The sequence below is a fragment of the Carassius gibelio genome, chromosome B4 (genome assembly GCF_023724105.1).
Source record: "Carassius gibelio isolate Cgi1373 ecotype wild population from Czech Republic chromosome B4, carGib1.2-hapl.c, whole genome shotgun sequence".
In the NCBI taxonomy this organism is placed as follows: Eukaryota; Metazoa; Chordata; class Actinopteri; order Cypriniformes; family Cyprinidae; genus Carassius; species Carassius gibelio.
Window position 1 is genome coordinate 7237423 of NC_068399.1, and position 24862 is coordinate 7262284.

General features: G+C 39.1%; 2 protein-coding genes across 3 annotated transcripts in view; both read right to left on the reverse strand.

Annotated features, from left to right (window-relative positions):
* LOC127955944 (zinc finger protein OZF-like) overlaps nt 1–24862 on the reverse strand; it is a 155441-nt gene that overhangs the window by 108780 nt on the left and 21799 nt on the right. The gene's annotated exons all lie outside the window — the stretch shown is intronic.
* LOC127955948 (zinc finger protein OZF) overlaps nt 1–24862 on the reverse strand; it is a 313902-nt gene that overhangs the window by 85919 nt on the left and 203121 nt on the right. Inside the window, exon 2 of one of the 2 annotated variants that reach the window (XM_052553637.1) lies at nt 15313–18417. The exons of the other annotated variant lie outside the window; for it this stretch is intronic. Within the exon in view, the coding sequence (XP_052409597.1) occupies nt 17183–18417 (1235 nt within the window). The 3' untranslated portion in view covers nt 15313–17182. The remainder of the gene's footprint in view (nt 1–15312; nt 18418–24862) is intronic. 2 annotated transcript variants of the gene reach the window in all.

The following is a 24862-nucleotide window of genomic DNA, read 5'->3' on the forward strand; positions in this document are numbered from 1 at the left end:
ATATATGGGGGGGGGGGCTTTTCCATTAAAAAAACCTTCAAAATGATTTATGACTTCGAATCGGACACAAAATGACTGAGTCAACCATTTGAAGTCGATAGTGAAGTCCTCAGTCTTTTCTTATTATGAATTACTATATTAATTACAAAACAGCTATTTTTTATTTTATCTTTGCTATTATAAAGAAAAAAATATGCAAAAAAAAAAAACAGTGCAAGTAGTCTATAAAGAAACTGTCAGGATATCACACGGAGGCTGAGGTTAGTGAATTCAACACAGTGCTTTATTTACAATATATTCGTGAAAGGTGAGTCAGGGAAATCTTGGTGAGGGAGCGGTGGAGTTTGTGCTCGTGGAAACCTGGTGAATGCCGCTTCCTTGGAAGCCAGGTGAGTTTGTTTGGTGTCGGAACATCAAAGCCACACAATGCTTGAATATCAACACTTGTCTCTTTTCCTTCTGCAGTGAGAGTACAATTACGTGAGCACTCAGGAGGTAACGAGGTACATAGGAGCATTCACATCATGGAAGTGCCACAAGAGTTCTGGAGACAAGAGAACAAAGACACAAAGGTTAACTGCCAAAAGGGAGTATACGTTACGGCTGGTGCCCTGTCGAGATGAAGTGGAATTGGAGACAAGATCGTGAGGTCGATTCCTGTTGGAGGCTTAACAGTGAACTGAGGTTTCCGGAGGGGTCTTATAGTGCTGGGGTAATGGACATCAGGTGCTGAGGATTAGAATTCAGGGGAGTGTGAGCGCTGGTGATTGGTTGGGACCGGGTCTGCCCGATCCCTGACACTACCCCCCCTCCAGGGTCCACGCCAGCGGGCCATACTCTCCGTGTCGTGGGGGTCTACCTCGAGGTCGTTTAGCAGGTTTCTCAGGATGCTGGATGTGAAACTCAGGAAGTAGACTTGGATCAAGGATGTTTTGGCGAGGCACCCAACACCTCTCTTCCGGTCTGTATTCTTCCCAGTCTATTAAGTACTCTAACCGCCCTCCACGATGCCGGGAGTCTAGAATTTCCTCAACCATGTAGATAGGCTCCGCATCGATGGGTGGTAATGGGGGTTCGTCATCAGGGACGGGGCTGCAGAGGGAACAGAAACAGGTAAGTGAAGGGGTTTCAATAAGGAGACGTGAAAGGTAGGGTGGATGCGGTACTGGGCAGGAAGCTGGAGTCGATAGGTGACCAGGTTAATCTGCTGTTCTATGGGAAATGGTCCAATGTATCTTGGGCTTAGTTTTTTGCATGGTTGTTGTAATCTGATGTCTTGGGTGGAGAGCCATACGAACTGGCCGGCCTACAGGGGTCTCCTTACGGTGGCTGTCTGCAAAACGTTGCTGGTGATTGACCGCTTGCTGAAGCTGACGGTGAGCTTGGTTCCACACCATTGACGGCCAGAACATTTAAAGGTTCTCCCGACCAGGGGAACAGAAGAGGTTGGTAACCAAGAATACACTGAAATGGGGTGAGATTGGTTGATGTTTGTCTGAGGGAATTTTGGGCATATTTGACCCAGACTAAATACCTGCTCCATAAGTTCTGATTGCAGTGGCAGAAGGTCCTAAGGAAACGGCCGATATCCTGGAACTTCTTTTCAGTTTGTCCGTTGGCTTGAGGATTGTATCCGGATGTTAGGTGGACGGTGACGTTGAGCATGGCAAGGAAGGACCTCCAGACCCTTGAAATAAATGGAGGTCCCCTGTCGAAAACAATATCTTTGGGGATACCAAAGTTAAGGAATACATGATTTAATAATAATAATCATAATTCAGCAGTTTCAAAAGCTGTGGGGAGGCCTTTTAATGGAATGAGTTTACAGGCCTTGGATAATCTATCTAAGCTACCAGGATAGAAGTGTTACCTACAGATGCTGGGAGGTCCGTAACAAAGTCCTCACCAATATGGGACCAAGGGTGTTGAGGAATAGGTAAGGGAAGGAGCTTTCCAGTAGGTAGTTGTCTTGGTACCTTTGTCATCACGCAGAGTGAGCACCCTTGAATGAACTCCATGACAACCTCCCGCATCCTTGGCCACCAGTATTTCCTCTGAAGGGCTGATAATGTCTTTTTAACTCCTGGGTGACCGGTTCCCACAGAGGAATGAGGGTCAGAAATGAGGGGAACACGATAACCTTCCGCCACATAAATCTTCCCTAGTGGACACATTGGTTGAACTGGCTGGTTCTGGGCTTGTTCACGGAGTACCTCGTCAAGGTCCCACTGAATCCTGTTCACGAAGAGTTTGGTGGGCAGGATGGACTCCACTTCCTCCTGGACGACTTCTACATTATGTAGTCGGGATAAGGTGTCGGCTTTCCTGTTCTTTGACCCATGATGGTAGGATATGAGGAAGTGGAAATGAGTGAAAAATAGTGCCCACCTGGCTTGGCAAGGGTTACGTCTTTTAGCTTCCTTGAGATACTGTAGGTTCTTGTGATCCGTGAGTACAAGGAAAGGCAGCTGAGCTCCCTCTAGCCAGTGCCTCCATTCTTCGAGGGCCAGCTTCACCGCTAATAATTCCCGGTTTCCGATATTGTAGTTCCTTTCCGTGGAGGATAATTTTCTGGAAAAGAAAGCACAGGCATTGGTTTCTTAGCTTGCTCGGAGGACTGGGATAAGATGGCTCCTACTCCCGTGGTGGAGACATCCACTTCCACAATGAACTTTTTCTCCTGGTCTGGGTGCTGTAGTAAGGGGGCTCTTGTGAAGGTGGTTTTAGTGATTGAAAGACCTGTTCTGCTTCCGGGGTCCACTGGAGTGTCTTGGGCTTTCCTTTCAATAAAGAGGTTAATGGGGTAGTGATGATACTACAACGATCTATGAACCGTCAATAGAAGTTTGCGAAGCCTAAAAATCTCTGGAGTTACTTGACAGACTTGGGTGTAGGCCAGGAAGTGATAGCTTCTGTCTTGCGGTCATTCATCTTAACCCCTCTAGAGCTGATCTGGTATCCGAGGAATTCTACGGAGGCCTGGTGAAAGTTACATTTTTCTGCCTTCACGAACAGGGAATATTTTCTGAGTTGCTGGAGTACCTGGGTTACGTGCTGCTGATGTTCCTCTTCATTTCGGGAGTAGATGAGTATGTCGTCGATATACACAAGGGCGAATTGGTTCAGGAACTCTCGAAGGACCTCAACCATAAAGCTCTGGAATACAGATGGGGCGTTTAAAGAACATATGGCATCAATATGTATTCGTAGTGCCCGGCTGGCTTGATGAAAGCGGTTTTCCATTCTCCCTCTCGGATTTTTATAAAATTATATGTACTTCTAAGGTCTAATTTAGTGAAGATGCGAGCGTCACAAAGTTGTTCTAGGGAGGATGCAATTAACGGTAGTGGATAACTAAATTTCACTGTGAACTTATTTAATGCTCTTTGGTCAATGCAAGGTCGCAATCCACCATTCTTCTTGGGGACAAAGAAAAAGCTGGCCGCCGCTGGTGAGGTAGATGGTCTAATAGATCCTTGTTTCAAGGTTTCGTCAATATACTAAAGCATCCCTGCTTGTTATGGAAGGGACAGAGAGTACATGCTACCCTTAGGGATGGGCTCTCCAAGCATTAGGTCTATTGCACAATCCCAAAGTCGATGCGGGGGTAACTTGGCTGCTGCGACTGGATTAAACACAGCGGAAAAGGAACCATAGCATGAAGGAACACTAATGGACAGATTTTCTCTTTGACTTTCAATAGACGTAGAATGAATGATCATGGATTCTGGCTTTTCGTTGGGATGAGATACATGGTTTGTTTTATTGCAATTACAGCCCCAATTTATAATCTCTCCTGTGGCCCAGTCTAGTGAGGGTTGGTGTTGGATCAACCACGGACACCCTAGAATAATGTCTGTCTGGGTTTTCTTAAGGACAAATGGAGTGAAAGACTCATGGTGAGTATTCAGTATACTGAGTGTGACAGGTGCAATTTGGGAGGTCACATACCCTTGGTTAATCATCTCGCCTGTCACTGCGTAGATGGAGTATTGTTTCTGAGTTTTGGTCGTTCGGAGATCGTGGATTTCAGCGAGTTTTTCCGATTATGACATCTCTAATTTGCAAAGTCACACTGATGGTTAAAGGGGATGACACAGAGGGTTTAGGAAGGACTGAACTCACCATTAAATGTGGAGGATGAGATGGGAAAGTGCATATTAAATGATTTTCATTCCCACAATAAAGACAGAGACGGTTTTCTCATCTGGGAATTCGCTCAGTAAGAGTCGGTCTCTTTGTTTCCACTTGCATTTGTTCTGGCCGTGATTCAGGGAGTTTTTCAGATGTGGGCTGATGGGGAAGAGGAGCTGGGGCAGGTGTGTCTTGGTAGCAGGACTTGGATGTAAGGTGCACTCGTTGGGCTTGTTGCATGAATTTTTCTAACCCCATATTATCGTCATATATGGCGAGCTATAACCGTAGCACAGGATTTAGCCCTTCCCAGTACACTGTCAGTAAGGCTTTCTCGTTCCATCCACTCGCTGCGGCCAGGGTTCTAAATTCAAGAGTGTATTCCGACACTTCTGTCAGGATATCACACGGAGGCTGAGGTTAGTGAATTCAACACAGTGCTTTATTTACAATATATTCGTGGAAGGTGAGTCAGGGAAATCTTGGTGCGGGAGCTGTGGAGTTTGTGTTTGTGGAAACCCGGTGAATGGCGCTTCCTCGGAAGCCAGGTGAGTTTGTTCGGTGTCGGAACGTCAAAGCCACACAATGCTTGAATATCAACACTTGTCTCTTTTCCTTCTGCAGTGAGAGTACAATTACGTGAGCACTCAGGAGGTAACGAGGTACGTAGGAGCATTCACATCATGGAAGTGCCACCAGAGTTCTGGAGACAAGAGAACAAAGACACAAAGGTTAACTGCCAAAAGTGAGTATACGTTACGGCTGGTGCTCTGTCGAGATGACGTGGAATTGGAGACAAGATCGTGAGGTCGATTCCTGTTGGAGGCTTGACAGTGAACTGAGGTTTCCGGAGGTGTCTTATAGTGCTGGGGTTATGGAGACCAGGTGCTGGTGATTAGAATTCAGGGGAGTGTGAGCGCTGGCGATTGGCTGGGATCGTGTCTGCCCGATCCCTGATAAAAACAAAAAATGCATTACCTTTTACATTTTATATCTAAACTAAAGCATTCATGTACGAAAAACAATCAAATGTAAAAATAACCTTGTGTGTTCATTACATATAAATGTATTATTAAAACTACAAAAGCAGTTCAATGAAGTGCAGAGTGATGCCCTCTTTATTCTTTTATTGTTAGATTTACATTCTGATAATGATAGAGACATCCTATACTGTAAAGCACGGATCTAATATAATGTTGCACATCAGATGTTTTCCCCCAACAGTTAACTTAAGACAGAGCAGATTATGTTTGCGTGAATTCTGAAATACTGTAATTCTGTATACGTGTGTATTTATTGGGATTCTGCGCTGTTATGTGCACGCACTTCGGATGACAGTCAGCGTGAGAAGCATGCGGAGAAAACCTTTTTATAAAATGTATTTCTTCCCCCCGGTAGATCACATTAGCTGTGTGAATTTACATTAACTTTGCCAGCTTGGGTCACATATGACGTCGTTAAACCGTGGAGAAGTACCAAATTGTCACAGTTTTAAAGACATACAGAACGCAATGCCTCAGAAAATCCGATCTGCCCGTTTACATATGACAGTCGCATTGGCACGTATATGATTTTTATCAGAGCTATTTCCACATATGAATGAGGCCTGAAACCGATCTTGAAGTATCCGAATGCATGCGCTTTTTTCTGTTTACACTGTCATAGAACAGATCTGATCTGTGTCACATATGAGCAAAAAATCGGCACTCTATATCAGGGTTTCAGCCACGCAAAGACGTCAATATATATATTATTCTCCTGAGTAATCCTATTTCTTTAATGTATTTAACAATAACACATATTTTACCTTGTTCTACATGCTCTTTCAAAAGGCTTGACAAATAAATGATTCCACATGTTTCTTAATATATATAAAAAAATATTTTTTACTGTTATTGTCTTCAAGCTCTACATTCAGCACAATATTGCCCATTTTAAATTTGAGATATTATTAATAGTATATTTGGGATTTTTGTTGTCTCTAGTAGAGGGAACGTTGTTATTTAACTTTAACATTGCAGTTTTATATAGGCTAATGGATACATTTGTAAGGCTTTTCTCTACACTCCAAGTTACAATTTAATTAATTTAAACTTTATTATTGGGGACAGTGTATGTAAATTCAATATGTTGTATTTAGAATTTTGCACTGCATTTTGTTTTGTGTTTATCAGAAAACATGAAAATTAACCATGATTTTATTACACTAAAATTTTAACCATATATTTTTTGTCAAATTGTTAAAAGAATATGAGAATCAATCCATGGTTTCTGCACTTTTACTATAGCAAAACCATTTCGTCAAAATTATTTATTTTTCTTTTATCCTAAAAATCATTAGGATATTGATATTAAGGATATTAAGTAAAGATCATGTTCCATAAATATATTTTGTAAATGTCCTACCATAAATGTATCAAAACTAAATTTTTAATTAATAACATGCTTTGCTTTGGACTTTAAATATTTTTCGCAATATTTAGATTTTTGCACCCTTAGATTCCAGATTTTCAAAAAGTTGTATCCCTGCCAAATAATGTCCTATAGTAACAAACCATACATCAATGGCATTATTATTATTGATATAAAAATCTCAATTTAAAAAAATTTACCCTTATAACTGGTTTTGTGGTCCAGGGTCACAAATAGGCTTGAATAATTACATTGTCTATTTTTTATGGTAAATAGAGTCTCTATTCACTTTGAGTCATTATTTGATAATAGGTTGTAACAATTACATTCAGATATGGATATGTAAACAGTTACCACTGACAGTTTTATCTGGTTTATGTCACTGATCTTGGCATCACTCTTATTTGGAATACAAATAAATAAATGATTAAAACTATTAGAGTATTGAGTGACTAATTCTGTTTATTTTTATCAGGATCATATTATGCTTGCTTTATGCAGAGAAAAGTCACTTCCTCTCAGAAAAGTACAAATAAAGATAATGTTGGATGTGTAATATTTGGAGCATTGGGATCACTAGACCAGGGCTTACTGAACTAATTTTTGTGAAAACCTCAAATAAGCGTAAAATCCTGGGATGCCCTTGGATGTTACAACACTCGTCATAAATCGACTGGATCACTGGAGACATTCTACAGTGGAGTTGGCTCTGAAAGGAGCCTGCCTGAAAAGTCTCCTAAACTAATCGGATCCAGTGTCTATCAACTCAGCAGTTGGCTACAAAATTACCCCCACATCGGCCATAGGACTGCGCCATAGACCTGCTGCCTGGGGCAATGCTACCTAAAGATAAAAATTAGGGATGCACCGATACCGCTTTTTCCAGTACTTGCCCAATACGACACTTTTATTTTTGGTACTTGCCGATACAGAGTATCGATACCAATATTTTTATTACATTTGTAAAAAAAAATTTATATTGGGTAGAGAAACCAAAAGAGTATGTATAATGTTAGCCGGTTAACTTCATTTATTAAGTAGATGCAGTCAAAGCAATATTTAATCAAAACACACCTAAATTTAACATTACACATTAGCACAGTTTAATCTCTGTAGTTTAGAAGATGGTAATAAAATATCACAAGAACTCAGAGTTAAACTGTGTAAGAACAAATTCGCCTTGATAATGTTAAATAGCTTTGATAGAAAAGTATGTAATGGATTACAATCAACCCAAAAAAATATTCAGTGAGGATGACAATATTTACACATCTATCAATACTTAGTCAGGCAAACCTTAGCCTTAATGACTGCCTGTTGTCTCCTGCACATGCTGTCATCCAGGTTCATACAGACTAGGTCTGAAAAATCTTTGGTCCCAAATTTGTTTTACTGGTAGTCCACTCTTTTAATAATTTTTGTGGTATAATTTGTCACAGTTTACTTTATTTTGCTAACTTTACTTACATAAATTAACTATGGTGTCCTACACCCACTTGAGCTGCTCCATTGTAGCGATTTATTACTGTAATGACACACTTTGCTGTAATAATGAAGAGAACCACTCGTTATAAATCTGTGATAATTTTCAGAAATAGAAGTCATGTTTTTTTTTTTTATCTGAAATGTGCTGCGATTTATATTCCAAAAGCCACTCATATAATCAGGGCCATTTCAAGATATTTGGGGGTCCTAGGCAAAAGACGGAAGTGATGTCCGAAATCCTCCCCCAGGAAAAAAATTCTGGTGCATTTTAAGAGTCATGAATTACTCTGTAATACGTTACACAAAGTGACCACTAGAGTGTAGTAAAGGATACAGTGTCTTCAATGAGGCACTGTTGATGGGAATGACACAATTTGATAAATGTTTATTTTTGTCAACAAGGCAAAAACAAGGTAAAAAAATTATAATTAATCATATTATTATTATTATTCTTAAGAACTGAATAACCATCCAAAATTAAGAGGTTTAGCAATGGCTGCGGTCTTATAGAAGGAATAGAAGGACAAACGCAAAGGAAAAGGGGCATTTTTCTCCAGATGGAATAGAAATATCACCAATGGAAATTGATAGCCTGCGTACACCTAAAATGTAACCGGACTTGATGGATTATTTTGTTTGGACCTAACTGCATGGGAGTCATAGGACTAGCTCATTTTGTTTGGAATTGACAAAATTTTTACTGTGACCACAGCCGCGGGCAGACAGCCGTCAAGAGTAAGTGACAACACTTAACTAGCTTTTGCCTTTATACATTGCAAAAAATCTCATGCGATGGTAATCTGGGCTCATGCATCAAGAGGATTTAGCTCAAAGGAAGTTTTCGAGCGCTGTAGCTACAACAGTGAAGGGTTGAGAAGTTGTCTGGTGAGTATTTTGTGCTTAAATTTTATGCAAACAGAACAAAGTTGTGTGTATGACTATTAGTCAAACTTTTTCACCCTCTAACAGCGCTCACATCTAACGTTGTGTTTGGTGACTGTCAAGGTTTATGTTTGCAGATATGTGAAAACACATCAGACAGTTGTATTTGGAGATAATAATGGTTTAATTACATCTTTTGGAAAATCCTGAAGGGTATGAGCACTTCATGATGACATTTTTAAATGTAAATGCCCGCGATAATTCTGAGTGTGGGAACAACAGTTTCTCTTCCACTGACAGCTAGTTGGGGACCTGAGGGGTGCGCGACGATGGAGGTCACTTCAAAATTACAGCGATTAGGGCACTCATAGTGTTTGTCATTGCATGGGGGAATCCCTCTAGTTTTGGGGGCCCCTCTCACGGAGCAGTACTGGAGAGTGATAGCGCTGTCTCACTGTGGTGGTTTGTTTACGGTGGTTGATAATGTTTGACTAGGGCAGATACACAACCTAAACGTACTCTTACCTATAAAGCCACTTCAGTATACCCAAATAAATTGTGCCAGATATACAGTTAGGTCCATATATATTTGGATACAGGCACAATTTTAGATTTTTTTCAGGTATTTACTAAAATATACAGGTGCTGGTCATATAATTAGAATACCATCAAAAAGCTGATTTCACAAATTCCATTCAAAAATTGAAACTTGTATATAATATTTATTCATTACACACAGAGTGATATATTTCAAATGTTTATTTCTTTTCATTTTGATGATTATAACTGACAACTAAGGAAAATCTCAAAATCGGTATCTTGGAAAATTTGAATATTACTTAAGAACAATACAAAGAAAGTATTTTTAGAGATCTTGGCCAACTGAAAAGTATGAACATAAAAAGTATGAGCATGTACAGCACTCAATACTTAGTTGGGACTCCTTTTGCCTGAATTACTGCAGCAATACGTGTGGCATGGAGTCGATCAGTCTGTGCCACTGCTCAGGTGTTATGAGAGCCCAGGTTGCTCTGATAGTGGCCTTCAGTTCTTCTGCATTCTTGGGTCTGGCATATCGTATCTTCCTCTTCACAATACCCCATCGATTTTCTGTGGGGTTAAGGTCAGGCGAGTTTGCTGGCCAATTAAGAACAGGGATACCATGATCCTTAAACCAGGTACTGGCAGCACTGTCTGCAGGTGCCAAGTCCTGTTGGAAAATTAAATCTGCATCTCCATAAAGTTGGTCAGCAGCAGGAAGCATGAAGTGCTCTAAAACCTCTAGGTATATGGCTACTTTAACCTTGGACCTCAGAAAACAGAGTGTACCAACACTAGCAGATGTCATGGCACCCCAAACCATCACTGATTGTGGAAACGTTACACTGGACTTCAAGCAACGTGGATTGTGTGCCTCTCTTCTCTACCTCCAGACCCTTTACTCTGAGACCCTGATTTCCAAAGGAAATTTACTTTCATCAGAAAACATAACTTTGGACCACTCAGCAGCAGTCCAGTCCTTTTTGTCTTTAGCCCAGGCGAGATGCTTCTGACACTGTCTGTTGTTCAAGAGTGGCCATTTTTGAATGGGTTTTGTTTCACAATCCTCTACAGGGTGTGGTTATCCCTATTGCTGCTGCACTTTTTTTCTACCACAAGTTAGTAGTTTTCCCCATGATTGTGTAGCCTAGAAAACTAGTTAATTAGCTGATTAGAGAGTGGCACCAGTTGTCTTCAATATTGAACCTTTACACAATGTTCTAATTTGGGATTTTCCTTAGTTGTCAGTTATAATCATCAAAATTAAAAGAAATTCATGCTATAATTAAATAATGGATATGGACTGAAAGTGCACACTCTCAGGTTTAATGTGAGAGTATTTTCTCCAGGAGTAGGTGTGCCATTGTCAAAAGGTTCCCAGTAATCCCAGTAAATTTTTGTAAAATTACCAGAACGACTTCACCGGTAAACACAAAAATGTGCCGTTCACACAAGCAGTGGTGTTCCTATTTTTACCATTCACACATCAGTTCCAAAATACCGGTAAACTCAGAGATGTCAATCATCCACCTGTGGAAAAGTGTCTTAGTTTCACTCTGGTTTCAACAGAGTGAGAGGGTTTAGGACTCATATCCATCATATCCATCTTCCACAGGCAGTTTAGAGACATAAGGCCGATGGCTAGGAGATCTGGGACTACACAATACCATCTGGGGCAGAAGGACTGGCTCTTCACCAGGGATATTCGACTTTGACTGCCTAGTCAATGTCCATGTTTGGCCATCTGAAGCTGCCCGTGGGGGAGGAGGAACTGTCAGAGTCAGTCACCTCCACAGCACTAGACCAATCAGCTCCAACCAGCACTCTGCTCACCATTCACCAGCATCTGGTCTCAAACTTCGACTCCTTCCTTCCTTAAATTCCCTCTCCTTCTGTGCCCACCCGTTCACTGGAAACTTCAGCCAGCCTGCACCAGTTCATCTTCTGCAACATTACTCAATTTAAGTTCTTACCTGTTGATCTGATGCTACATAATTACCTGTTTCCCCCACTGTTTGTCTTCCAACATCTGTAAATAAAGATCACTGCTAACTCCACCTATTTTTTTAGTGACATAGCCAAGATTAAATGTTATAATACTATTCGAATGTTAAGTGATGTAAGAAGCGCTGTAAGAAGCCTCAACTCACTTCACTTGATAATATGACCTCAGCAGTCGTTTATGAGCACGTTTATTCATATTAATCATTCACGAGAACGTTTTCAAACTTACGGTGCACACTGTTTTCTTGAGGTATCTGATTGTTTTAACTGAGTGTTTGGACACAGAAGAAGTAACCCGTAACATCAGTCTTAAAGAGTAACTAAACCCTAAACCAAGTTTTTTTAGTTAATGATCTGTAAGAATGGGGCTTTATTAGTGCTGGTTCATTGATTCGAGTAACTGTTTTGACATTTGAGTATAAAGAGTTTTAATTCTACAATATATGGTGTAAAAACATCTGAGTGCTGCCCCTCTTCAGGTTGAACGGTGCAGTTTATTTTTCCTATTGGATGTTTGCGGTGGTAGCCTACATGACGCAAGTGGTGGCAGGTAAGCAGGTAAGCAGTTTCCAGCTCACCACGCCCTTGGCACGAGCTACCACGCCCTTGGCAGTATAAAACCATCTTGTTCTGTCAAAATCACTGTAGTGATTCAGGAGTTGGAATTGTGAGTATTGAAAATGATCAGAATAGAGTATTTAAGCATCTATTTATGATTTATATAGTTATTTAGATCATTTTGTGTAGCATTTGTAGTTAATTAGCATAGTTATTAGTGTTACATTAGTATTGTTAGAAGCATAGTTAGTTATAGTATTGCATCAGTTAGGATAGTTTCAAGTTACCATAGATTTATTTACAGTGGTCAGGATGGTACGTAAATGTAGTGTTGCTGGTTGCAACAGCACTGCTGGACTGCATCGTTTTCCAGCAGACTTGAAAATCAGGCACCAGTGGTTGCATGCACTTAGCCTGGAAGACCACGAGTTCCTGCCTGGAGCTTGAGTGTGCAAAAGGCATTTTGCGCCGGATTGCTTCTCCAATGCAATGGAGGTGGAAATGGGCTTCTCCACACACCTCGTGCTGAAAAGCGACGAAGTTAAGAGCACTAAATTTATATGGCTCAGGCTCAGGCCCTGTATCCACAGACACCTCGACATCCTCAAAGCTACTTGCGTCACTACAGTTACTCTCAATTTTAGCGACTCTGACAGCAGCTGTCAATCCATCACTGCGGATTTCAGGTTCACACCCCACCTGCTCAGCCTCACCCATTGTAGTTTGTGGTTCATTATTAGCTTATTGATTAAAACACACAAGACATAAAAAAGTACAATGGCAAATATGTGGTTCAATGTTTTATTCATTTATTTATTTTTAATTAAAATATCTACAATAATGACAAACTAAATTAGCCTATATTAAATGAAGAAATTTAATTTTTTATTAACAAAAGGTGCGCTTTTGCATCAGTATCTCGCATCAGTGTCAGGTGACCAACCAAACCCCTATTATAGCCTAAATAGAAACTCTGCATATGCTTGCACCAGTTAATTGTATATATTTTATATTAGTCAATGTTGCTTTTGTGCAATAGATGAATAAATATTTATTTTATTTAGATATTTCTATTTTGCGGCAGTCCCGTGAATAATTTTATTTAACCGCATCCCGCACACACACACACAAGTCTCTGCACTCGCTTATCAAGTCTTGTCCCATGCGCTGCACTGTTGCGTCGGGTCTCGTGCGAGAAGATCTCTAATCCACTGGTACTCGACTCGACAGTGAGTGTGCTACACTCTCCTTACAATCACTAGATTATAAAACACTGTATTCTGTCAGAAATGTAACACGGTTTCTACTGGTAAGTTTAGTCAAGTTAATAGGCTCAGTAGCTTCTGCAGCATGTAGTCCTCTATTGTTGTTGCTGGTGTTACATGAAGTAGCCGTGTTTGACTAGGGTCGTGACAAGGGGTGATGACTTCAGTTTTTTTTTGTGATCAACTTTTTTTATTTTTGAGTCAATAAAACAACATCCATTAAAAAAAATAAACGGAAGGGGAAGAAACAGACACATCAATATTTTTACAATCTGAAAGTAAAGAAGAAAAAAATCTTATTTGACCTGAAATCCCGGTAGATAAACATTTCCATGCATCAATGGTACTGGATTTAGCCTTGTTCATTTGTGCCATTGTACATTCACAACTATTTTAAGTAGGCTGTAAATCCAAATGTTTTTTGTACACGTGAGTGAACCAGTTTTGTATTATTGTCTACTTTGCAGCTGTAAAACCAGCAAACAACATTCTCTTTATGGAACTTAAAAGAGCAGTTGGAATCCTTATTGAGAAAACATGAACATGGGTTAGACATGTAATCAATTTGCAGCAAAATGGATAAAACAGAATTCACATGTCCATAAATGTTAGACATGTAATCAATTTGCAGCAAAATGGATAAAACAGAATTCACATGTCCATAAATGTGAAGAAAAGAACCTGATGATACAGGGTTACAGATTATACATTGACTACGTTTACAAGCTGTTAAAATTCGGGTTATGGTCGGGTTAAGGTCACTATTTGGGTTTCTGAAACATTCGGGATAACCCGTTTAACCCGAGTTACTCCTGTATACATGGAATGTGTAATCAGTCGCCAATATCCCGATGTAAACGGCGACGCACGGTTAGCGTCTGGAGGTAATACGCAATATGCGTCATTTCCGATTCTTCTTCCTGTATCCAAAGACTCAAAAGACCAAGATTCCTTGCGAATAGAACATGTGCAGAACACACATTTTGATGGGGATATGCCGAAACGCGTTTACAAGACCAAATATTCGGGTTAGAAAAGGGGTACCCCAGGTATAATATCCCGGTTTTTAAAAATCGGGATATGAGCATATCCGGGTTTTTGCCGGTGTTTACATGGCCGTGCGCGACCGGGTTATTGCTAATATCCCGGTTTTGAACGGGTTATTGGCTGCATGTAAACGTAGTCCCTGTTACAGATATGGCAGTTATAGTCGATTGAAGTTTCATTTTAAACCTTTTGTAAGGAGTTATTTATGCTCTATGGATGACTTTGAAATGGATTTAACGATGAACCAAGTTTTTAGAAGTTAAGATTAGGTTTGACCACACCCTCTCCCAATCGAACGATAAATCAAAATCTTTTAATTGTCAATTCCACGTTTAATAGAAATTAGGCTTTGTAGTGTGATCATTAAGTTAACTATATATTAATGAAATAGATGGCCAACCAGAGGATGGTGCAATCAAATCCCACATAGGATGAGAGGAAATGGGGGATTCCCAGGGAACTCAATAGGCAGAGCAGAGAGCAGAGCGTAACTGAAAAAAGACAAAATATGATGCTGGTAAACAAATATTAGTTCTCAGTTCTTGAAATGAGTAGAGTCCTTGGTCGTCATATAAGTCATTGCACGTTTTCCACGTGAAAAATGTAAGTTCTGCCATAAGTCTTGATAAAAAATTTGAAAGGTCCTCCCATCAGGCATACCACCTTTTTCCAGATCCTAATAGAATTGGCCACAACAGGGGCAAAAGTTATGTTTATCACTTTTATTTCCTGTGCCAGCAAATAAAATATCGGAGCTTACGTGGTTTAACCTTGTCAGCTTCGATTGCTCTCCCTGAAGCTTTAGATTGAGGATCAGCCCAAATACGAAGAGCCTTAAATTGAAAGGACAAATAATATAATTCAAAATTGGGTACACCCAATCCTCCCAAAAGTATAGGATGCTGCAACATGGCAAGTTTTATTCAGGGTAGTTTAACATTTTACATAAACTGGGAAAGTATAGAATTGTTCAGCATAAAGTAACCTGGAGGAGGGCTGGAGTCTTCTTCAAGACTGGATTAAAGCTCTTTCTCTTGGTAGTTGTGGCTGGACTAAAGTCAGGAAAAAAATTGTAGCGTGACATATCCATATTTCACCGGATATGTCGGCCGAGCACCTTTAAGGATCGCAGACCTGTCATGCCATCGTAGTGCAAGGAAGATGAGAGTACATTGCCAAACTGAGTTTTTCCTTCCGTGATACACGCAATGTGCCCGGTCAATCATGATGTCACTGCTGGAGTCAGTACAAAGTCTGTTGCTTCTCATACAGTTGAAGACACAACTGAATCGAGAGCACTTTGTTGCTCTTTGAGCACTAGCTTGATACCGTTAGCTATAGTTCCTCAGTAAATGGCAGAATCTTTTAATTTTTTCTTTATTAGTGATTGTTCAATCTGTCTTTCCCGAACATCCTTGACTGTGGCTAGTTGTTCACAATTGACTGACAGGATATATCAGTGATGGAGTCCTGGACTCAGACTCGAGTCCCGACTCGAGTCACTATTCTTTGGACTTGTGACTCGACTTGGACTCGGACTCGAGGATATATAAAATCGGACTTGAGCATTCTTCACGTTGTTTTTGACAAAAAATGTTATTTAAAAAAATTATATAAGGTGTTACACTTTTCCTGTTTCGTGCCCAAGACCGGCCGGGATCTATTCTTTTCCCTCACAGACACTGCTACCGCTCGCTCTCTTTGCTTGACAACACACTCACTGACGTCACTCACTTTACTTTCACTTTACTTTTTTTCCGAAGCGCTCATGCGCTTGTGGGAAAGGATGAAGCTGATTGGTTAGTTCTTGTCACATGACCTGCGATGCGAATGCGGCATTCTGAAAAGTTGAGAGGTTTTTAACTTGATGCGGTGCGGACGCACCTGGAAAAAACGAGCATGTCTTTTCCATTATGAGCACGCATACCGCGCGCCTACATTGGAAATAACGAACTTGAGCGCGCAAAATACACGTTGCTTTCTGACCAGTCGCGTGCCGTCACACACACACATTCACTTGAACACATACAAACGCACTCACGTTAAATCACTCGGTCACACACAAACGCTCTCTCTCTCTCTCTCTCTCTCTCTCTCTCTCACACACACACACACACCCCCACTCCACTCTCTCTCTCGGCATATCGTATTGACTTTTTATGTTTTAAGTAACTTTTAAATACAGTGTCTTGTAAAATGCACGTTTCTTTTATTCTCAGAGTGTATTTCTGTAATACAGTGGAAAATTTCCTAATCATTTACTCCTCCCAATGCCATCCAGGATATCCATGGCGTTTTTTCTTAAATTATGTTAAGGAAAACATTTCACCATGTTTTCTTCATATAATGGACTTCAATGCCTACCAACTCAGTTGGTTGCTATTGTTTCCTCAAAAAAAATTTCCAATACGGGACTCGAGACTCGACTCGGACTCGAACACTGGGACTCGAGACTCGACAGTTGGTGACTCGACTACAACACTGAGATATATATAATTTCTGACAAAGTGAGCACACCAAAGGACTATGTGTGCATTGCTGCCGAAGGGTCACATGATCTTCCATGACCTTCCATGACATCATTGTTTCACAAAATATACGGATTGCCTGTACACATGAAAATGCAAAGGTGTAATTTTTAGATTCAGCCACTCTGGGACCCGGTTTAAAAAAAATATATAGTGATTTCACTCTCCCAAAATGCCGGATCCGCCTGGACGAAACACATATACCATACAAAATATTTACATATACAGCTAAACATGTCTCCATGTGTACAGGACCTTACTGTTATTGTTTTTTGTATAACTGTGTATAACAGATGACTGAATGAAACACTTCCCACGTACAGTGCATTAATACGGTTTCTCTCCAGTGTGGATCCTCTCATGTCTTTTCAGACTTGATAACTTACTATATCTCTTAACACAGTGTGTACACTTGTAAGGTTTCTCTCCAGTGTGGGTCCTCTCATGTGTTTTCAGATGTGATGAAACAATGAATCTCTTGTCACAGTGTGAACATTTATAAGGTTTCTCTCCAGAGTGGATCCTCTCATGTGTTTTCAGACTTCCCAACTGATGAAATCTCTTGTCACACTGTGAACACTTATAAGGTTTCTCTCCAGTGTGGATCCTCTCGTGTGCTTTCAGATTTCCTGAATGACTGAATCTCTGGCCACAGTGTGAACACGTATAAGGTTTCTCTCCGGTGTGAATCCTCACATGTATTTTCAGACTTGCTGAATGACTGAATCTCTGGCCACAGTGTGAACACGTATAAGGCTTCTCTCCATTATGGATCCTTTCATGTGATTTCAGGTTTGTTATCCCACTGAATCTCTTGTCACAGTGTGAACATTTATATGGTTTCTCTCCAGTGTGGATCCTCTCATGTTTTTTCAGATTTTGTAAACAATTCAATCTCTTGTCACAGTGTGAACACTTATAAGGCTTCTCTCCATTATGGATCCTCTCATGTGTTTTCAGATATGGTAAATAATTGAATCTCTTGTCACAGTGTGAACACTTATAAGGTTTCTCTCCAGTGTGGATCCTCTCGTGCTGTTTTAAATTGCTCACTGAACTAAAAGTCTTTTTACACTCAAAGCACATGTACTCTCTCACACTAGTATGTATTTTCTGATGTACCTTCAAACTTAGTAGATTCAATAAACTCTTACCACACAAATTACATGAATGTGGTTTCTCCTTTGAATGAAATTCATAGTGTTTCTTAAGAAGTGAAGCCCATAAAAACATTTCACCACATTGATCACATGTGTACGGTTTCTCTCCAGTGTGGATCTTCATGTGTCTCTTAAGGTTTGCTGATTGTTTGAAACTCTTCCCGCACTGATCACAAGTGAAAGGTTTCTCTACAATATGAATTCTCATGTGACGCCCATAACTTGCTTTGTGTGTGAAACTCTTTCCACACTGAGTGCAGGTGAATGATTTCTTGACTCTTTTTTTCTTTATTTCTTTCTGTATGGTTTGAGTGCAACTCAAAGATTTTCCTCCAGTTTTAATATGCTTTTTCTCCTCAACTTCACTTGATTCTTCATTCGCCCCTTTCTCTTCAATGAACTCTGAAATAAAAGTAAAAATTATTTATTTATGTTAATTTATTAAAAGCTGAGAAAAGTGAACATAAAAGTGACCCCATTCAATGTTTAACGTCTGTAAATACACAATTAACTTTTTTTTTGTTTGAGATTTAATCACAATATATAAAGTGCAAAAGAACTATAAAGACCCATAGGTAGCACTTTACAATAAGACCTCATTAGTTAACATTAGTTGATGCATTAACATTCACAATGAACAACTGCTACATTTGCGAAGTTATTCATCTTTGTTAAAGTCTTAGTTCATGTTAGCTCATTAAATAAAACAGTTGCAACATTCAATTTTACCAATGTGATATTAAATAATTGGAATAAATAAGATTAATTAATGTTCAGATTAATTTTTCTTTGGTCGTTTGTGCTAACTAATGAATAACTAATGAAGCCCTAATGTAAAGTGTCAATGAAAAATTAAGAATCAAAACATTTAAAACAATATTCTAGGGCATGTTGTAGTCCAGATTAAAATGGAAAAAAAAGATTGTAAATAAGTAGCCTAGTCTAAATATAGTATTTGGCTCTGTGATAAACACCATAGCAAATACACAAATCTGAATGGGTATTTAAAATTATTTAAATAAGTTATAGAAAGTAGCACAGCTGCTTTATTTATGGGATTCCAGGGTAAGGGCTGCATTTTCTGTAGTTTATCGCCATCTGTTGTCAGAGAGTGAATGTGTTTTCTTTCTCTCATGTGTTCCCCATGTGCTTCTCATGCATGCTTGTTTGCATCAGAACACACATGCTCTTTCAAGCAGCATACAGCAGTGTTGTGAATTTTGAACAGTAGTTGGAAATAGAATTCTTAAAATGCATTTCAAATTTCTGAATAATTTGAAAGTGCCCGTGATAACAATTAGGGATGTCCCGATCCGATCCACGACATCGGTATTATGGAGATTTTTGCCCAGAACGCTAGATCGTGGTTCAGAGGGAAGAAAAAAAACATGATCCAATACATAAGTCTGATAACAATCCAACACAAACAATGGGAAAATCTAGCTTAAACCATTGCCTAAAAGCGTGAATATTAGCATTTCCGTTGTTGCGATATCCAGTCAAACGCAGCTTGTCACGTGATAACAGTAGTAGCCAATTATAGTGACATGAGTATGAGAGATCGCTAACTTACAGAATAGCCATGTTAGCGGTTTGGAAGTATTTTAATCTTAAAGAGGAAAAAAGTCCAACGGTCGAAAGTAAAATTTGCTACGCATTTTGAGCCCCTGCCCACGATTTCTTCAGAGAGAAGGGGTGTGCATTATGAATATTTTTGATCGTGGACGATAAAAATGTCTCCACAATCTGCTTTTGAAGAAATATTTTTGTATTATGCTGCAGTGCCCATATTCTATCCATGGAATGAATATACTGCGACAGCCAACATATCCAGGACTATAGACACAGGTATTTATGTCTATGTCCAGTCCTGCGGTCCCACACAGAGTACGCAGTAGGGCACCATAGCAGTTGCTCCAAAAAAAAAAAAAAATATATGTACGTTTTATATGTATATTTATATGTATAAACATGTAAACAGAATTATAAAAAATGGGTTTCACGGTGAAGACCATAGTCAGGTGAAAAGGTGAAGCACACGTGCCACACGCGACATTGCTGCAGCCACGTGCTCGCTCTCACCTCAATCTTGTCACAGTGTTCAACAAGGAAAAACAAAACAAAAAAACAACGACAACAAAAAACGTATCTTCTATGTTTGGTTTCTTTTCATTTATTTTGAACAGACAGTAGTACAATTATATTTTTTTCCACCTAGATGTGAAAATACTAAATATTACTAAATTATGTTAAATATATATAATCTTCAGTTCATGTGTAAATACAAGGAATACCTTCATACACTTAAGGCCCTTTCACACTGCACGTCGGACCCGGCAAATTGCCGGAACATTGCTGGGTCGCCTTCTGTGTGAAAGCAAACGTGTCCCTGGATTGATTCTGCCATTTGAGTTCTTTATTTTACAGAAGCACCATGTTTTTTTTTTTCATTGTAAGTGTATGCAAAAAATAGACCTTTATACAGTGATGGAATATTCATAAGACAATGGTTTAAAGGGATAAGACAAGTGTATAAAGGGATACTCCACCCCAAAATGAAAATTTTCATTTAGGGGATAGGGCTTTTTGGAAAAAAATTATGTATTTATACATCAAGATTGCAAAAGCTTGTGGCCTGAAAGGGCTTAGGGCCGTTTCATAGTCAACGCATCTGTACGCATACGCGTCCCCGATGCTACGCATCGTTACGCTTCGGCCGCCATTATGCGTCGGTGCGTAGCCAAATGTGTCGTCCTAGTTTTGATACACGACGCGCCGATTCACGCAATACTATGGATTGTCGGTGGGGGCGACATTGCAAGTATTGTACATTAATTCAAGTATATTGTGTTTACAGAAGAAGAAGGTTTGAATACAATGGCGGGCGAAGAGGAAAAATTATGCGAACTTATACGTATTCATCCACATTTATACGATAGTTCATCGGCAAAAGAATACACTCCTCTACAGTTGCCATTGTGATCTGAATATCACGCGACCTTCACGAATTTCATAATATTCAGGAAATATTAGATATTGAATGAATGTTTGAAATTATTTGCAAGGTTTTCCGTATCTGTTTTATTGTTTTGTTATTTGCTATGTTCGTCTTCAGATCACTATTTAAGATATTTTGGATGAAAACCGGGAGGCTTATGACTGTCCCATAGATTGCCAAATAAGTTACACTGTCAAGGTCCAGAAAAGTATTAAAAGCACCATCAGAATAGTCCATCTGCATCAGTGTTTCAACCGTGACCTTATAAAGTGACAAGAATACTGTTTGCAAACAAAGAAAACAAAAATAACTTTATTCATCAATTCCTTTGTCAACAGTCTACTCTGTGTCTCTCCACATCACTCAAACTGCCTATGCTTTTCTGTGTCAGCTGCGCCACAAGGATGCACTGTTTGCTTTCAAATCAAAGCATAAATACATGTAGAAACAGCACATTGTTGTGCAGCTGACACAGAATATAGAATATTCAGTCTGTGAGTGTCAGCACATGGTTAGCAGGCTATTGGTTAGCATCTAGCAGGCTTTGTTTTCAAGAGCGCAACTCACTGCATTCAGTGTTCTTCTGCTGGTAGTCAGCATTGTATAAAACAGCATTGTATTGCTGCGATTAGAGGTCGACCGATTTTGGATTTTGCAGATACCGATAGCTAGGTTGGACCACACTGGCCGATACCGATTAATTAACCGATAGTTTTTAAAATGGATACTAAAAAAAAAAAAAAAAAATTAAATAGTGCTTTATTTACAAAAATGATTTTCCATTATTTATTTTTCCTGGATTCTGTTAATTTTTTTTGTTTTACTCCACTCCTTTTTAATAGTTAAATTAAAGTTTATTAATCATAATGCAAGTCTAATTAGTTAACAAAAATTACATGATTGAAATGAAAGGTTTTATTTTTTTCTTACCATATTTTGTTTTTGTTACCAAATTCTGTTATAGCATGTTTAATTATTTGAATGCATAAAACAACTTAATTTGTTTCTTAAAGAAGCCTAATGGTTTTCCCCTCAAAAATTCTGTGTATTTGGATTTTTATTGTTTTCAAATCAAGGCATGAAACATTAATTTTATTTGTCTTTTAAATTACTGAAAATTAAGTAAACATTCTTTTTTGGCAAACAAAGGGGATTTACTTTTGAAATGAAAACATGGAAGATATTTTGTGTGATTCTTCCTTAAAAAAATAATGTTTGTTTCATTTTAGTAGCAGTAGTAGTAGTAGGCTATGTACATTCTACTGAACAATAGACTTCAAAATCGGACTTTTATTTTGATGGGTTTACGTGATTACCTTTACAGCTTTTGCTCAAATCAAACGGTCAGATTCTCATGAAGTCAAGAGCGCTAAACTGTGAATTTGGTTTTTATGAATGGATTCCGTGATTCAGTTCACGTTTTCTGCATTGCGGGAAACCATAGGACCCGACATTCATCCCAGCACAATGTTTACTCTCACACTTAAACTGCTTGTTGTTATTGATTATCTAATAAAAATAAAAAAGCAGCGCTGAGTTTAGCAAGACTCAACGGTATCATACACACTCCGGACGCATCCGCATGTAAAAGCATACTACCGCGTGTGTAGCCACATGACTCTGCTCTTTCCAGTCAGTGGCATAAAAGCAAAACACGAATGTGAACGCCGGTTCAACACATACTGATGGCCTTGCATCTTCACTAAACTTTGTCAGTTCTATTTGTTTTATGGTTTGGACATTCAACCGATTAGATGATCGAATGTGTATTATTATATCAAGCTACCATGTTCGCACTAGGGCTGTAAAAAAAAAAAAAAAAAATAGAATTTCGAATATTCATAGAATAAAAAAAAAATCCACATTTGAATGCAAAAATGTTACATTCAAATTGTAGGTGTCCTTTAAGAAGACAGCTTTAAGGCACACCCCGGGTACACTTCACATTCCGCGTTCTGTTCCACATGCAGTCACTTTTTCCCAATTGACCTCAACACTTTGTTTTCATCAGTGGAAGTGCATTAGCATGGTTTAAATCGTACTTATATGACCGGCCATCAGTTCGTAGCAATGAATGAAGTTGTATCATATCGATCACAAGTGCAGTATGGAGTACCTCAAGGCTCAGTACTAGGGCCGCTACTCTTCACGCTTTATATGTTACCCTTGGGAGATATCATCAGGAAACATGGTGTTAGCTTTCACTGTTATGCTGATGATACTCTGCTCTATATTTCTTCGCGGCCCAGTGAAACACACCAATTTGAAAAACTAATGGAATACATAGTCAATATAAAAAAACTGGATGACAGTGACAGATGACAGTATTTCTTACTGCTAAATTCTGAAAAGACAGAGGTGTTAATTATAGGACCTAAAAACTCTGCTTGTAATAACCTAGAACACTGTCTAAGACTTGATGGTTTCTCTGTCAATTCTTCGTCATCAGTTAGGAACCTAGGTGTGCTATTTGATCGCAATCTTTCCTTGGAAAGCCACGTTTCTAGCATTTGTGAAATTGCATTTTTCTATCTCAAAAATATATCTAAATTACGGCCTATGCTCTCAATGTCAAATGCAGAAATGTTAATCCATGCATTTATGACCTCAAAGTTAGATTATTGTAATGCTTTATTGGGTGGTTGTTCTGCACGCTTAGTAAACAAACTACAGCTAGTCCAAAATTCAGCAGCAAGAGTTCTTACTAGAACCAGGAAGTATGACCATATTAGCCTGGTCCTGTCAATGCTTCACTGGCTCCCTATCAAACATCGTATAGATTTTAAAATATTGCTTATTACTTATAAAGCCCTGAATGGTTTAGCACCTCAGTATTTGAATGAGCTCCTTTTACATTATAATCCTCTACGTCCACTACTAGGGATGTGCAACAGTGATCGAGTACTCGACCGCGACAGCGATGATCGATCACATGAACGATGATCGAAATTATTATTATTTTTTTATTATTGGTTATGGCAGCACGTTGGGCGGCTCCCTGATCTCTGATTGGTTAGCTTCCCACTTGATACCTCAAAAGACGTTAGAAGACAGATAATCATGGCCTCAAAGTCACATAGTGATGGCTGGCTTCCCTTTGAGAAGAACGATGAAAATACAGTTCAGGGTAAGCTGTGCAGCGCCAAGCTGTCACACACATCTACAACAAATATAATCCACTATCATCTAAAATGTTTACATAAAATATTTGGCGATAACAGAGCGGAACCCAGACGAGCATTGAATCACTTGCCGTAAGACTTAAATGCAACGCAGGCAGAACCGAGAAGACGACAAAGCTGTTCGCTGAAATGGTGGTGAAAGATTTGCTGCCCATTAGTTTCAGGGACAGAGAAGGTTTACTTGTGAAGTGGTGTCTGGCTGTTCCTGCAACATCTGTTCCAGCAGAGCGAATTTATTTCGCTAAATGTGAACAGGCTGCGCACTCGGCTCTCATCTGAGCACGTAGACCACCTTATCTTTTTGAATAGACATTTGAATGTTTCATTGGTCGTGGTAAATATAATATCAATTTTTTTTTTATAATTATTATTTTAGTTTTGAGTTTTAGCCATAGTTAAAATATCTAGGCTATTGGTCTCTGTTTTATACCTTAGAATAGTTGTTTGGTGAACTTTTTTCTTATCTTTTAAAAACTACATTTCACCGCTGGATCAAATATGCTGCTAAAGTTATACTGGAAGACAATGTTTTGTTAAAAAAAAAATGCAGTTGAATAAAGTAGCAAAAAAAGAAAAAGTATCTTTGTGTGTTAATTTTTAAAACACAGACAAATAATGAAATGGTCTTTATAAAATAAAAATGCACTGGATATATTTGTAGCCTATT